Source organism: Artibeus jamaicensis, unplaced genomic scaffold, assembly GCF_021234435.1.
Source record: "Artibeus jamaicensis isolate MK-2021 breed Jamaican fruit bat unplaced genomic scaffold, CSHL_Jam_final contig_387, whole genome shotgun sequence".
Classification (NCBI taxonomy): Eukaryota; Metazoa; Chordata; class Mammalia; order Chiroptera; family Phyllostomidae; genus Artibeus; species Artibeus jamaicensis.
Window position 1 is genome coordinate 28,420,055 of NW_026521812.1, and position 17,137 is coordinate 28,437,191.

Here is a 17,137-nt window from a genome sequence, read left to right on the forward strand (position 1 = left end):
CAGACTGGTACAACCATTATGGAAAACAGTATGGAATTTTCTCAGAAAAATAAAAATCGACCTGCCTTTTGACCCAGCAATTCCACTGCTAGGATTATACCCCAAGAATCCTAAAACATCAATTTCAAAGAACCTATGCACCACAATGTTCATAGCAGCACAATTTACAATAGCCAAGAGTTGGAAGCAACCTAGGTGCCCATCAGTAAACGAATGGATCCAAAAATTGTGGTACATATACACAATGGAATTCTATGCAGCAGAGAGAAAGAAGGAGCTACTACCTTTTGCAACAACATGGATGGAACTGGAAAGCATTATGCTGAGTGAAATAGGCCAGGCATTGAAGGACAAATACCATATGATCTCACCTTTGACAGGAAGCTAAAGAATAAAACAAACAAGCAAACAGAATAAAAACAAAGACGCTGAAATAGAGAACAAGTGGGCAGCGACCAGAGGGGGAGAGGGAAGGGAACTTAAGGGGAAAAAGGGGGAGGGATTTTGAGGAACAAGTATGAAAGTCACAGAGATGAGGACTGGGGGGGGGGATGGGAGGGAGGGGGGAGACCGGGCGGGGGGGTGGGGTGGGATGGGAGAAATAGATTAAAAAAAAAATGTACTTGAAAAGTAACTAAATAAAAAAAAAAAAGAAAATCTTAATACATTATCAAAAGCAATCTACATATTTAATCCTATCCTTATTGAAATCCCAATGGCATTTTTGCAGAAACAAAAAAGTTCATGCTAATATTCATTTGTAATCTCAAGAGGTTGTGAATAGCCAAGACAATCTTTAAAAAGAACAGCAAAGTTGTTGGTCTCGCATTCTCTGATTTCGAAACTTACTGCAAAGCTGCAGTAATCACAATAGTATAGTGTTAGCATAAACACAGGTCAATGAATTGGAATAGGTAGGACAAGAGTCAAGTGTTACATATATGGTCAAGTGATTTTCAGCAAGGATGCTAAGAACACTCAACAGGAAAAGTACATTCTTTCCAATAGAAAACTGAATGTCCACATGCAAAGGAATAAAGTTGGATACTTACCTTGCACCATATACAAAAATCAACTAAATGGATCAAAGATCTAAATGAAAGATGAAAAACTATAAAAAACAGGGAAAACGTCTCATGGCAAAGATCCCTTGGATGTGATGCCAAAGACACAGGCAACAAAAGTAAAAATAGATAAACTGAGTACAAAATTAAAAAAAAAATTCTGTGTATCAAAGGACACAATGAACACTATAAAAAGGTAACATGAGCCCTGGCTGGTGTAGCTCAGTGGATTGAGCATGGGCCTGCGAACCAGACAATCGCGGTTCGATTCCCAGTCAGGGCACACACTGGGGTTGCAGGCTAGTTCCCTGAAGGCCAGTTCCCAGCAGGGGATGCACAAAAGGCAAACCATACATTGATGTTTCTCTCCCTCTCTTCCCCTCTAAACATAAATAAATAAAATCTTTAAAAAAAAAAGGTAACGTGAAAGAAAGAAAATATCCATATATCATATATCTAATAAAGGGATAATCGCTATAGTATATGAAGTACATCTACAACCCAATGACAAAAAAATTAAAAAACCAATTTAAAAAAGGAGAGCACTTGAATGGACATTTCACCAAAGAAAATATACAAATAGTCAATTAGCATATAAAAACATATTCAACAAGACTAATCATGAAGGAAATATAAATCAAAACCAAATGAAACATTACTTCACACCATCCAGGATGGCTACTATCAGAAACAAAAGCAGAAAATAAAAACTTTTGGCCAGGATGTAGAAATATTACAATACATGTCCGCTTTTGATGAGAAGGTAAAACAGTGTATATACCCTTTAGAAAATAGTAGGATGCTTTCTCAAAAAAAAATTAAACATAGAATTATCACATGATCCAGCAAATAATTAAGAACAAGGTCTTGAATATATATTTGTATACCCATATTGTATGTCAATTTTTACCTCAATATTTTTTAAAAGCTTAGCCAAAAGTGGAAGTATCCATGGATACATGAATGATAAACAAAATGTGGTCAACATATATGATATAATGAAACTTTATTCAGTCTTAAGAAAGGAAGGGGATTTTGACACATAGATACATAATACGAATTAACCTTGAGGACATTATTTTAAGTAAAATAAGTAAATCATGAAAGACAAAGACTGCATAATTATACTCGTATAAGGTATCTGAAGTAAGCAAATTCAGAGAAACAAAAAGCAGACCGGCGGTTATGAGAAACTGGAGGGAAGAGAAATGGGGAGGAGATTTTATGGGGTGCAGAATTTCAGTTTTGCAAGATAAAAAAGGTTCTGGAGATTGGTTGTACAACAGTGTAAATATACTTAATACTACTGAACTTTACACTTAAAAATACTTAAGATTATATATTTTATGCTGTGTATATTTTACCACAATTAAAAACAGAGAAAAATCTGAATGTAATATTATGATGCTTTAATACATGCTTTAAGACTACTACTACTAAAGTTGTATTGCACAAAAGTTGAAGTCTATCTCTACTCTAAACTACCAACAGTTACAAATAATGTCAGTTCTACAAAGCCTTGTAAGGCTATCTTAATTTCCTAAATGGTGAAGCAATAAATTAAATTGTATCAAAGAAAGTAAGTACATAATTATGCAAACCATATCACAGTAGGTTGCTGTTATGTAAAACTTGCTTTGAATAATTTAGATTTATTCCACTCTACTAAAAAAAAGCTTTGCTTTCAAGATCACTGTTGCAATAGGCAGAAAAAACCATTCTGTGTATCTCTGATTTGGCAATAGCCTCTGAATGCTCTTTGACCTTTGCTGTAGGCTAAAGGTATAAGGAACCCCTTTCAATGTTGTAATAGCTAAAATCTGGGCAGTGCCCTTCAGATTTGGCTTCCTCTAAAGTATAAATGCAAATACTTTCATCACATTACCTCTTTTCTAGCTTTCTTGAGATATAATTGATACATAATTTTGTGTAACTTTAAGGTACACAATGTGATGATTATATATATAATACTGCATATATATATATATATACTGCAAAATGATTATTACAATAGGTTAGCTATCACCCCCATCACCTCACATAAATACTATTTCTTTTGACGGGGAAAGGGGTGGGAATATTTAATACCCATCTTTTAGCAACTTTCAAGTTTATAATACAGAATCGTTACCATGCTATACATTATATTCCCAGACACTACCCACCAACCCCTGTCTGACCACCATTCTACTCTCTGTTTCTCTGAGTTCAGCTTTGTTAGATTCTATACATAAGTGAGACCACACAATATCTGACTTTCTTTGACTTATTTCACTTATTATTCCCTCAAACTCCACCCATTTTGTTGCAAATGTCAGGATTTCCTTCTTCCTTGTGGTGGAATGCTATCCCACTGTGGGTGTGTGTGTAAACTGTGGTACACATACCACATCTTCACATCCATTCACCCTTAGATGAGCACTTAGGCTGTTTTCATACCTTGGGTACTGTGAATAATGCTGGAGTGGATGTGGGGGTACAGTTGTCCCTTAGAGACCCTGATTTCATTTCCTTTGGATTCATGCCCAGAAGTGGGATTGGTAGATCACACGGTAGTTCTATGTTTAATTTTTTGAGAAATCTCCATGTTTTTTCCACAGTAGCTGCACCAATTTCCATCTCCACCAACACAGCACAAGGATTCACTTTTTGCCACATCCAAGCCAACACTTATCCCTAGCTTTTTTATAACAGTCCCTCTAATAAGATAGCTCATTATGGCTATGATTTGTAGTCCCCTCGTGGCTTCTCATGTACCCGGTGGCCATTTGTATGTCTTCTTTGGAAAAACACCTGTTTAGGTCCTCTACCTATTTTTAACTGGATTGTTTGGTTTTTTGGCTATTGAGTGTCATGTTACTTCTTATAACAGGTATTGTTTCCTTTAAGAATAGATAAAACAATACTAAAGATTATATTTAAAGCAGTGATCTAGTTTCTTGGCAAAGTTTCCAGTGACATCTGATGGTACTTAAGAGAAAAAAAATGGTTTCATTTGCTTTGGTCTCAAATATGCCAATCAGATAGCTCTCTGACCTTCAGCCATACTTTAGGAAAGGAAATTATAGCTTGTCATTTTTCATTGTGTAATTAATTGGGTAATTAACAAGTTAGTGTTAAGATTTCAAGGGCTGACTTAATTTTCTCTCCTTAATGCCAACCTAATTATTTCAATTGAATAAAAAAATAAAAAGTTAATTGTGAAAATGGAACAGGAGATTTTAAAATATGCTTAATTGACAAATCAGAAGCATTAGTCATACAATTAGTATTTCTTGAAAAATTATTTTGAAGTTAAATTAAAAAGTAAAACTATTTATAAATTTGCTGAAACGGACACTATAAATCATTATATAAATGTTAGATTATTCCAAGTCTTATTAATTTACACTTGACAATTTTTACTATATTTAAAGTATAATGTTCTTCCTCAATATTACAATAAATTCAAAACTATTTTATTCTAAGGACAGGAATTTTTACATAATTAAAACTACTTAGTGTGGAATTTCAGACAACTGAATATTTTCAATAAGTGACTGATAATTTGACAATGTTAAATCACTATAATTCATTCTAGGTTTGCTTAAAATTGTTAAATTGGTTTCTATCTGTAAAATGATGCCTTTGTTTATTCTATTAACAAGTTTTCAATTAGCAACAATTATTTTTAATATATAATAGTTTCTATATTATTCAAGATAAGATGGATCAGTGGTTCTCGATGTGTGGTTGCTGAACCAGCAGCATGATAATCACTAGGCAATTTATAGGAAAGAAAAGCCTCAGGATACATTCTCTGCCTCCTAACTCAGCAACCAGGATTAAGAGGAGCCAGGTATGTTTAACAAGTCATTCTAATTATTTCACTGCACACTAAATTTTGAGAATTACTAGACTAGGTTATGCTGTAGGAAAAATCAATCCTCAAATCACAGTGAGTTAATAGAAGAAAATTGTATGTCTCATAAAAGCAAGGTCTGCTATAGATCTAAAAATTTCTCCATGGCTGCTATCTTTAGTATTTTGGCTCAGCATTTTAGGATGCTTTGAATGTATAATACAAATGCTCTGATGGGAATGAGTAAGCCAGAATATTAATGCCAGGTAATGAAATGCTTTTACCTGGAAATTGGCGACACTACTGTTCCTGTTTCTCAACTACAGCAATGCATGTGGCCACAATTAAATTGGAGGATTAGGGAACGCTAATCTGCTGTAGTCCAGAAGTGAAGATATCAGATATTGGCAAACACTAGTAATGACTTGTCCAGTTGCAAGACCTGGGGTAGAAGCCCAGAGTTACTAAATCCGAGGAGTTGGCCTAGGAATTTCTAAGGTTAACAGTAGCACAGAAAATCACATTAATAATATCGATAAAGAATCAGCGTTTGGAATTTTATTTTTAATATTTATTACATAATATTTTAATCAAAAGAAATAATTGGATTTGCAGAAATGAAAGTGTTTATAAACAGTAAAATAATGTCTTTGGTCATTATATGGGGAAGGGAGAGCTGAAGGTTTTAGATTGTCCTGAGCTTTTAGTAATCAAGGCTCTGTTTATCACAAGTAGATTTAGTATGTATTTAATGCATTTATACAAAAAAACTTATTTCTTGAGTTCTTTTTTGTGTCACTGAAATACTATCAGAGTAAACACTGTGCCATCTCCCGTCCGAAATAATTCTGAAACAATTATGGACAATTAGCCTATCTAGAATTTGGGTGTCAATCCTTTCTTGACCTCCCAAAATATTTGATTCCAGAATTTTTTCTGAAACCTATTGTAGAGAACTTATATTTAAAATAAGATAACCATTTACAAAATGTTGAATAGGATACAGAAAAGTGCTTTAGATGGTAGTTGTGTTAACCTGATATACCATGAGAATCAAATCTAGGTTTTAATGCATTAATTTTCAAGAATTTTTAAAATATGTTTCTGATACAGAATCAACATGTTTTAATTGAGTTCCTGATAAATATTTTATTTAAAATTGCAGAAATAAACATATGTCTTCTTTACCTGAAGTCTTATTGTAGTTTAAAATGAATTCCGTCACTTTTTTATGGATGTTGCTATGGACCAAAATTATTTCTAAGTAACTCATGTAAAAATGAGCCTCTAAGGCAGAAAAGTCTCTACACTGAGTTATTTTTAAACAAATTGCAAACTGCATTACTGTTGCCAAGACAATAAGGAACTATATATATATACATAGCCACATTTGCACACATACACACATATAAACATGTACACACATGTAAAATGATGCCACAAAAATCTTCAGTCTTCAGTTTCCCCAAAAGCTTTTCCAAATTAAAAACCAAACAAAGAAATAAATTCCCTTCCTTGAAATTCTTTATCTCTTTCTCCCCTAGTTAACTTGTTTTCTACTTGCTTTTTCTGTGAAACTTTGCCTTCAGATATTCCCAAGGCATATTTCCTCAGCTCATTCAAATCTTGGCTCAGATGTTACCTTGTAAGTAAAGTCGCTTCTGACAACTCAACTTAATATGGCAATATTAAGTTGTACTCCCTAAATGCCTTCCTTCCTTTACTTCTATCCATAACACTTACCACATTTGATGCTATATATGTTTAATTTTGTATCACCTGAAGTAGGATACAAATTTCACCAGGCAAAGAATGTTTGTCTGTTTTGTTCACTATTACATCTCTAGTAACTGGAACAATGATGACATGTAGAAAATGTTTGATAATTATCTGTGGACTAAAAAAGAGGAATACATTTTTAAAAAACAAAGAAGCAAATAGTTGAATTAATTATAAAATAATTGGACATCTCATGCTTAGAAAAACATTACCCTTGCTAAATAAGTTAGGTGAGCCCTGGCTGGAGTGACTCAGTGGATTGAGTGCCGGCCAGAAAACCAAAGGGTTGCTGGTTCCATTCCCAGTTTAGGGCACATGCCTGGGTTGCAGGCCAGGTCCCCAGTAGGGAATGTGCAAGAGGCAACCACACACTGATTTTTCTCTCCCTCTATTTCCCCCTCCCTTTCCCTCTCTAAAAACAAATACATAAATAAAAGCTTAAAAAATAAAAGTTAGGTGAGTATGATGAAAATTTACTACAGAACTCATGATGAATTATTTTACCAACTGAATTAACTCTTGCATCATACACACAAAGAATAGAATTATCAGCTCACATGAGTAAGAGTCAGAGAAGATTACTTCACATATATACTTTGTAAGAATATTTGAGGGTGGATCCTGCAGGTGGTGAATCACCAAAAGGAAAGGGCATACCAGGCAGAGAGAACAATTTCTGCACAGCATGAGAGACTTTGCCGCAGCAGACAGAGCACGATTGGAAAAGGGGAACTTTAACTATGTAAGGAAAGTTGTAGCATAAGTATTGAGAAAAGAAATATCAGGGAAATAAAATCGGAGAGGCATGAAAATGCCAATGGTGGATGCTGCATGTGTCATGTTGAGAAATTAGCTTTCTTTCCTCTAAAAACAGAGGATCCACCAATCAGCTTTAGGCCTGGAGCTGACATTCTCACTTTATGATACTTTTCTTTTCCAAGACAAATATTACTAATCATTGAGGTCTGGTACCAAATCCACCCTTGGTTTTTGCTTAGACTTACATGTGCACTAATTTCACTGGAGGCAGTAACATGAATTGTGTGATTGATGTAGGTTAGACATTTTATTTTTGTTTTGTAGTGTTGGCATATATTTAAAGGTTTTAAAACTTAGAGAAAGAATTAGTTCTATGAGTACTTAAAAATACTCACTTTCATGTACTTCTTATCCAAGTAATAATATTTCAAATAATCTTTATAGTTGCTTAAAGAGAAATAAAGAAACTATATTCAAGTAAAATCTAGTTTATGAAAACACTAGTCCAACTATACCCAGATAATAGGTTTAGGTCATAATTATAATTATATTTACACTTGTAATTGGAGAACTTAAAGCTTTGTAGTTAGAACATACAACATATAATCACCTTAGATCCCAATTACCTCAATCCCTAAATAAAATCAAAATTGTTTAGTTATCCATTTTGCATTACAAAAATTGTTATATTATTTAAAAAATTAGTGTCTTACATATATATTTTTATATTGACTTACTCTATTTAATTATTTTATTTTTTCCTATTTAAATATAGGTCCAAAATAAAAGAAAATACATTTTTACTGTTAATTAACTTTACATTTTATTATGTTAACTCAAAATGTACACACAGATGTATCTGCTCTAGAACATAGTCTATTAACCATACTTCATCCAAGTTAATAAACTTAGTAAAGAAAACATTTCTGCTTTTGCTTAGGATAAAATCCCTGGCCTATTTTATATTCATATAATAGAAATTAATCAAGCTTCATTTGTTAAATATTACATACCTTAATTTTAAAAACTTACATTCTATCTCCTAATTTATTTTCATGTCTATATTCACCTCCATGGCTGCTTACTCACTAACATGACTCTGAACTTCCTTGTACTATGATCCTGTTTTTTGTAGTCAATTTTCTTCACTTCCTCATATGACGAAAAGAAGCCCAAATGGAGATGAAAAAATACCAATGGAAGTATACTATACCTTCTAAATTCCTATTTGTCAAGAAGTACTAATACCTCCAACACCACTGAATGATTAAAAGCATCTTCAAACTGAATGTGTTTGAAGCTTCTCCCCAATCTCATTTTATTGTCTTCCCCTTTTAGGTAAATGTGCCATTGATTAGTAGCCCATACCAGAAAAATAAAGGTCATTCTTATATTCTCTTGTCTCCATCACCTCCTCCCCTCATTTACTTACTAAATACTATAATCTGTTTTTCCTAAAATTTTCTAGAATTCTCTGCCCCAACATCACTTCATGAAAACCTCCCTAAGTGTGACTGTTAATATTTTTTAGACTTGACTAATCAGAAATTTTTTGGGTTTTGGTCTTTTCCTATTGCTCCTATGACCTCTCAGTAGCTCTAACGCATTCTTCACACTATAGTCAGAGACCTTTTGCCAGAAATAATTCTGACTGTGTTTTTCTTTTTTAAAACAAGGAGAACAAAATGAATCAAGTAAAAACATAACTAACATATTTCACAAATATTTAACAAGATAGTTTCTGAAGTTGACTGCCTAAGGTCAAAACACAGACCTACCATTTATTGGCTACGTGACCTTGGGCAAATGACCTCAACCCTTTCCATCTAAATTTTATCATATTAAAAAAAATGTGGAGTCAGTAACAAATTCTTCTTCTTAGAGAATAAGGAATAAATGGCACATAGCCCATAGTGTTTGTATTGTGAGTTTTAAGCTTCTACTATGAGGGTTCTATGAAGCATCTTACACGCTTCACTAGGCATGACTACAGTCCCTGAAATATGTTATCTTCAGTTTACAGATGTGTCAACTTAGGTTTCTAAAGTGAAGAAACTTGCTGAAAATAACACAACAGCCAGAATTTCAATCCAGAATGAATGTTCTGACATCAAAAACCATAGCAAACATGATAATCCATACCAGGGGAGTCCAACCTGTGGGCCACAGGCCATGTGCGGCCCAGGGTGATTATGAATGCAGTCCAACACAAAATCATAAATATACTTAAAACATTATGAGATTTTTTGTGATTACATGTTGCAATGTATTTAATATGTGGACCAAAAAAGTCTTCTTTTGCTAGTGTGGCCCAGAGACGCCAAAAGGTTGGATGCCCAGGATCCAGGCCATCTGGTGTCCCTTTCTCTATGTCCTTTCCTGATTTCCTAGCAAAGGAATCAAATGGTTACATGCCCATCCTTGAGGCACCCAATGGGGGCTTGGAAAGTAGGGTCATGTCACACAGATGTGACTGTTCCTATAACCATAGAGATTCCAGGGGGTTTTGAGGGAGGAAGAAAGGCAGAGTAGCTAGTAGAGAGCTTTCTGTGATTTCTCCTATCTTGGCCTTTTATAAATTCTCCCTCATCATTTCTCATCTTTGTTCTTTCTGATGCTGGGTCATAATGAAATGCTTGTAGTTGCCTGACAAACTGGCTCCCTCGGGCATCCTCACGTCTTCACCTTTCACAGGTGAAGTATTCCTACTTGTAACCTCATGATAACTTCACAATAATGTCATTTTCTTCAAAACTGTCTGCCTTCCCCAGGCAGCTTTAAAACCTTCTTCTCCTAAGCTGCCGTGATATGGTTTCCTCAACCTTCCCCCCGTCACCCTACCCTGAGCCCACAGAGAAATGGTCAAAGTTTTATTTGCAATACTATCTTTTGTGGCTGACATAGCTGCTGGTATACAGAAGAGTCTTGGTGATTTTTTAAATAATCAAATGAGTGAATACATGTTTAATTACGGTTTAATTATAGATATAAGCCCCAACTAACTCTAACTTTCTTATAAAAATTTGGGCAGGTCATTTAACCCATTGTTGCTTTGTCTCAAAAATAGATGTAATAATACCTCTTCATGAATTCATTCCTTAAATATTCATTAAGGTACTTTTGTGAGCCAGGCAACATCTAGGAGATAGAGATAGAGTGGTGAGCAGCTTTAGTGTCCATTCTACTGAGATATGTATTTGATCTGGTAGAAAACACAGCCAAAGCAAACATTCATAAGGTGGTGCATGCTCCTGATGGGAGGCGAATGTGAGTACTACAGTGCTAGGAGGATATGCTGGGGGACCCCTATTTCAGGCTTGAGAGCTGGGGTAAGGGCAGCTTCGTTGTGACATCTAAGCCCAGAAGATGTGTGTGAGCATGTACAAGTATGTGCAAGTGCACACTTGCACTTCTATGTCCACTTAGCAAGTAGGAGAAGTTGGGGCCAGTGGGAGAGCTTTTCAGGCAGACAAAATTGTATTTTCAGAAACTCAAAGAAGTTTAATTGCTCAATTGGAAAGACATAAGCGAGGGATTTATATTCAAATGTCATTGGAGAAGTAGAGGGACTAGATCATGGCGGGTTTTATGGCCTTTTAAAAAAGTTTATCCTTAGAGCAATGAGAAACTATTAATAGAACAATGGGTCTGAATTGAAATTTTAAATATTTTATTTATTTATTTTTAGTGAGAAGGGAAGAGAGGGAGGAGAGGGAGAGAAACATCAATCAGTTGTCTACTGCATGCCCCCAGCTGGGGGCCTGGCCCACAACTCAGGTATGTGCCCGGACTGGGAATGGTTTACAGGACAATGCCTGACCCACTGAGCCACACCACTCAGCGCCAGAATTGCATTTTTTAAAAATGACTTGAACCGCAGTGCAGAGACTGAATTAGTTAGTGGATGCAGGCTTGAAATAGAAAGACCAGTAAAAAGGCGGTTAATGATAATCCAGATGAGAGATGACCTAAGAAGTTGTAGTGAGGAGGAAGGAAATGCACAGACTTCAGACATCATAGAGCTGGCAAACTGACAACTGTTAGAGCTTGACTGTGGGGCCAAACAAGGGAAGGAACAAGGAAGATATTCAGGTTTCTGTCTTAAGCTGCTGGTGGGCAGAACAGCCAGTCATTGGAGCAACCAGGGATGGCAGTATAAAAACCCGTTTTCTTTAGGACTCATAAAATTCCCTTGAAGGCTAAGTGAAATAGTTTGTGTAATAGTAGCTACTCAATGCCTGTGGTATTATAACTCTTTTCTGTAGGCAATTCTACCCCTTCTTCTTTTTTCCCCCCAAAGTTGTATGAGTCATTTAGGAGCAAAACTGAGAATAGATTCCCAGACTTGTTTACTAGTCCAGACTTCCTTGATAATGGACTGCTGATCTATAAACAAAGATGAAACACAGGGTTTTAAAGCAAATATTCACAACTTATCCTGGAAATGCTTACAAGCTGACAGCTATCCAACTTATTTTTAGTTCATATTTAAAATGAATCATATGCTCCAAAGTGACTGACAGAAACACAGCATTGTTTCTGAAGCCAATTCTTTTCCATCATCTTTGGACATCATTCAGAGCTGTGACAAACTTCCAGGGCGTTTGAAAGCATTCATCCATGACAACAACAAATGCTAATTATCATAAAAAATAAACAGCGCCTGTTAACATCGTTCTAAGAATTTCTCCTACTGCAGCACTATATTTCATCTATCATCCCATCTGTTTTGGGGGGTGGGAACAAACACTGGAGAGAAGTATAATTATCATGTATCAAACTGGACAACACAACAAAACAGAAATGAATATAAATGGGAGGAATAGCATGCATAATAGATGAATCTGGAAAGGAAAAAGGGAACATAAATAAAACGGCACAGAGTGTCCTACAGTATATTGCAGATACATTCAGTCCATAATGAAGTCAGTAATGATTATCTTGTTGGGTATGAGGTGGATTTTTTCCTGTTTCAGTTCACAGTCCTCCCTATAATCAGATTTCCTCCCACATGATTAAATACAGTGGTCACGTTGTTTACTCCAAAGTTTAAATATTCTCTGTTAAATGCCATCATTAAAATTCTACCTTGAAATTAAGGGCAATCTGAGAGTAACCATGGGGGAGGCTGGAGGGGATAATGGGGGAAAGGGGAAGGGTTTTCAGTGATAAAGGGCACATGGACAACACCAAGGGGGTAGAATCAGGGGAGGGAGGTAGGGATGGCTTGGGTGGGGGTGGAGGGACACATGCAGACAACTATAATTGAACAACAATAAAATAATTTTTTTAAAAACTGTACAGACCCATTTTGCAGTGTCATTTTGAATGCTTGATTTTAGATAAGCCGGTTGCAAATAAAATTCAAAACTCAAAAAAAATTCTACCTTAAGACTTTTAAACATATCCCAAAATACAAACGAAATATACTTCTATATGTTTATGAATACATTTCAAAGGGAATCTTCTCTCTCTCTTAGAGTCAGTTTTATCCTATTAAAAAAATCAAGAACAGCCCAGTTCTCAAAAGTACTTTCAATTAGAAGGGACTACAAGTGGCTAGGGACAAATTCAATCGGATCATTACTAATAATATTAAAAACATGAACAAGCACGTGTCCCTAAATGGGTACTAGAAACCCAGCAAAGTGCCAGACTTCATTTCTTTCCCTGGCATATGCACGCACCAGTGACTGTCCCTGGAATGGAGCAGGTGCTTAATAAATGTATTTTGAATTCAATATTGCATAAAATGGAACAATTATAAGCTTTTTTCCTCGTAGGATTTTAAAGTTAGATGTATTCTATAAATAGTTCTGTAGTGATTCTTAGAATTAATATTTAAGTAATTGAGAACCTTTAGAATCTCCAAGTATCTATGCCAGCTTCAAAGTAAGATGAGTGACAAAGTATTTTTAATAGTGAATTAAAATACTTTAATAAACTTAATGTAAAGTCAAGCCTCCATTAAAAGTATGCACATCTAATATACTAACTATATGTATTTCTCCACTTAAATTTATGTCAGTATTATGCTTATATTATTAAAGATCAATTACCTACGAAATTTCACCCAATTCTAATATGACCTCAACCACAAATCCCATTATTTCTTTATTCAGTGACTCAAGAACTGCATGCATGAAATAAAATTGTCACACACACACAAAAACAATATAGTGAAGAAAGGTGCTACGGTCAGCCCTCTGCATCCACTGGTCCAGCACCCCAGAATGCAACCAATGGTGGACCCCCCAAAAAAGTTACATTGTTGCTCACACTGTGCGCTGTGTAGTTGGGCCTAGGATGGTTGTGTCCAGACTGAACATGTACAGATTTTTTTCTTGTCATTATTTCTTTAAAAATATAGTATAACAACTGTTGACACAGTGTTTACATTGTACTAGATACTGTAAGTAATCTAAAGATGATGTAATACATACAGGAAGGCGTGCTTAGGTTATATGCAAATGTTCTGCGATTTTATTTAAGGAATGTGAGTACCCACAAATTTTGGTGTCTGTGGTTGGTCCTGGAACCCATCCCCTGGGGATGTCTAGAGATAACTGTATAAGCACAAACATTTTGGACATTTACCAACTTTCTTTCTACTGTGAGTAGTTTTAAGATAATAAGGAATAATACACATCCGTGTGTATGTATGTGTGTGTATGTATGTGTGTGAGTATTTGGGAAGCCTTCACCTGAATGATATCAGAGAAAACAGAAAAGTAAATAGCCCACGGATTCACAATGCATGTGCTTTTGTATTTACATATTTCTATATGTGACCATCTCTAAATATATGTGGATCCATCTGTAACTGAGGATGCCCTGGACCATAGTATTATACAAACCAGAAAACCCATTCACACAGAAAGTTAAAATTATTTGTAAATATTTCACTTCACTTTATTATTAATGTATCTTTAGACTCACTCTTATTCCAATTAAAATGGTTTTTTTTAATTCTTTGTATTGTTTTTTCCACCCTGAAACTCCTTGTTCCCTGTTCTCTTGGGAGAATGCCTGTCATTTTGCACATGGTAAATTTTATTGTCAAAGGGACTAATTTCTGCATATTTCTAAATACTGAATGCATTATCAAATTTGTACTTGGCATACTTTGGGAATTTAAATTCAAATGAATTTTAATTTTGATGTAAACATCAAGATATAGTGAAAAATCTTAGAAATATTTTAAAATTCTAACTTAAAGAGCACTATTTAGATCACTGATAAATATCTTTCCATGAAATTCCTTATCACTACACAATAACCAAAACAGTAGGCACTTTCTTCAACAATATAGCTACAAGAAAAATAAATATTTTATTTTTACTGTTTACTTTCTAATATTTATCTATTAGACTTGTTTTTAATGCATACTGCAAGATAACCATTCATGTATTAAAAAAGCATGCATTAAAACAAGAAAGCACAGACAACCTGTAGCCAGTCAAAATACATTTTAAAGATACCATAAATACCACTTAGTAAGTTGTTTTTAAAGTCCTTACAATGTATCTGCACATAAACATTTCCAAACACTCTGAATATTTCACTGGACATTGTATTGTTTAAAATTTGAGGAAAATAAACTTTTTCTAACTTTAATGTGTTATAGAGATGAAAGTCATTACTATTCATAAATATTATTTGTATGGAAAGCTAGAGAATGAGTAAAGGCAAAATTCTGAATTTAATAAGTTTCACTGAGCCAATCATGAGAATTTAATTGAGTAATTATCTTGAACCTAGCAAAAATATTCTTGGACTACATATTTCAATATTACATTTCTCATTATCTCTATCTTTCATGCAAAATTACAGTTTATACTAACTAATCCTTCCCAGGAAAAATGTGCTTTTTCAGAAATATAAACTGTATGTGTGTGTATATATATATATATATATATGTGTGTATATATATAGGCTTGGATGGTGTAGAATTAGTGTGTATATTTGATGCCACATGTATTTCCATTCCTCAGTTTAAGAAAATACAAAAATACAGTAAGGACCTCGAGTAAGTTTCAGAAAAGTTATGAACACGTAGGACACAGCCCCAAAGGCCACTGATGTTTCTTACCCGTGCTGTCATCGTACACAACGGTGACGGTCTTCCACTTGAAGAACTGCACCAAGTCCAAAATGGCTCGGCTGAGCGAGGAGAAGTCCGGGTAGAGACTGACGTAGAAGGAGTCCTTGTTGTCGGACACCTGGTGCTTCCAGCGGGTCTGGATGTGGGGAACCCCCAGGGCGTTGCAGATGGACTGCACGGCGTTGGCGGATGAGCTGTGCGAAGGCCCGAAGATGGCAGCCACCCCGAGGGACAGCTGATCACAAGCTGAAGAGGAGACAGAAGTCTGTCAATATTGAGAGGAGAGATGCCAGGGTACGGACATCATCACGTCCTTATTGTAAACCCAAAGGTATTATCCTGAAGAAAGACTTGTGTTTATTAATATAACATCTATGCGACGCTAATTTTACATGTTGTCTAACTCTGAACATTTTCAGTTTCTTAGAATTAATTCACCCACACACAAGCAACTCAGTGTTCAAATAATTTTACAAATAAAATTATGGGAGTGAGAAAGATCAGGAGACAGAGGAGGAATATTCTAGAATTCAACAAGGGAACATTCATTTTGGAAAAATAGTTCATATCAGAGGGTTGGGAAAATAATGTTCCTTCCCAAATTCACTGGCTATCCTCTATAATTTTAATGTATTTCTTATCAGAATGCATTTGGTCTCCCTCTCATCCAAAAAGCTATGGCCACATGCAGCGAAGTATTTGCTTATATCTGATGATATAGTAAACCTATACATACACCCACCCATACAAAACCTGACATGGCTCAGAAAGGTTATCATATGAATTAGTTTCATTGGGTAAAAACAACTTCAAAGTGATTTAGATAAGTATTTCATTATCCTTATTTGGCTTTAGGATACTATAAAAGTATTTTATACTAATCTCAATTATTTTTTAAAGTTTATATTTACTCCTAGGAAATTTTATTTATATAAATAATAAATGAAATAATCAAGAGAAGCATATATAATCTAGAAGATTTTATATAAAAATAGGTATATTGTGACAGGAAATAAAATTCTTTAAGAAAACTGAAGTGAGTTTGGGGCTGAAAAGTGAGTAATTTTCAGAAATATGAAATCATCTTTAAATATTTGAATATCTAGCCTGTTAAGGACACTTAAATTTGTTTCATTTGTCTGGGAAAAAAGAAAAAAAGACAAATGTTTAGAGTTTCTCATGGATTTTGATGTAATTTAAATTCAAAAAAATTTGAAAGGAAACAAGAAATATCCATAAATAGAATGGTCTACTTTAAGAGGTCTATCCCTTCAAATATTTAAAAACAACTAAAAACAATTGTTTTGGGGATTTAGGTATTAGATGGGGTATTCAGACCCAATCCTTCCAAGATAGTTTATGATGCTAATTTATATGCATGAATGTGATGAATGGATTATTAAGCATCTCAGAGATATTAATGTTAGTAAATGTTGGTAAAAAAATCTACTTGATTAAACTTTATTCCAAAATTTAATAGGAAGTCTCTCCAGAAAATGTCCAAGCATTGTTAATATAATGAGAAGAGTGTGCACAACATCAGTGTAACCTGGTAGCCAAGGAGAGTGAACTAGAATGCGCATGTGTAAA

General features: G+C 34.7%; 1 protein-coding gene across 1 annotated transcript in view; it reads right to left on the reverse strand.

Annotated features, from left to right (window-relative positions):
• Positions 1 to 17,137, reverse strand: part of GRIK2 (glutamate ionotropic receptor kainate type subunit 2) — a 592,671-nt gene that overhangs the window by 341,746 nt on the left and 233,788 nt on the right. The window contains exon 4 of the mRNA XM_037135552.2: positions 15,536 to 15,793. Coding sequence (XP_036991447.1) covers positions 15,536 to 15,793 — 258 coding nt within the window. The remainder of the gene's footprint in view (positions 1 to 15,535; positions 15,794 to 17,137) is intronic.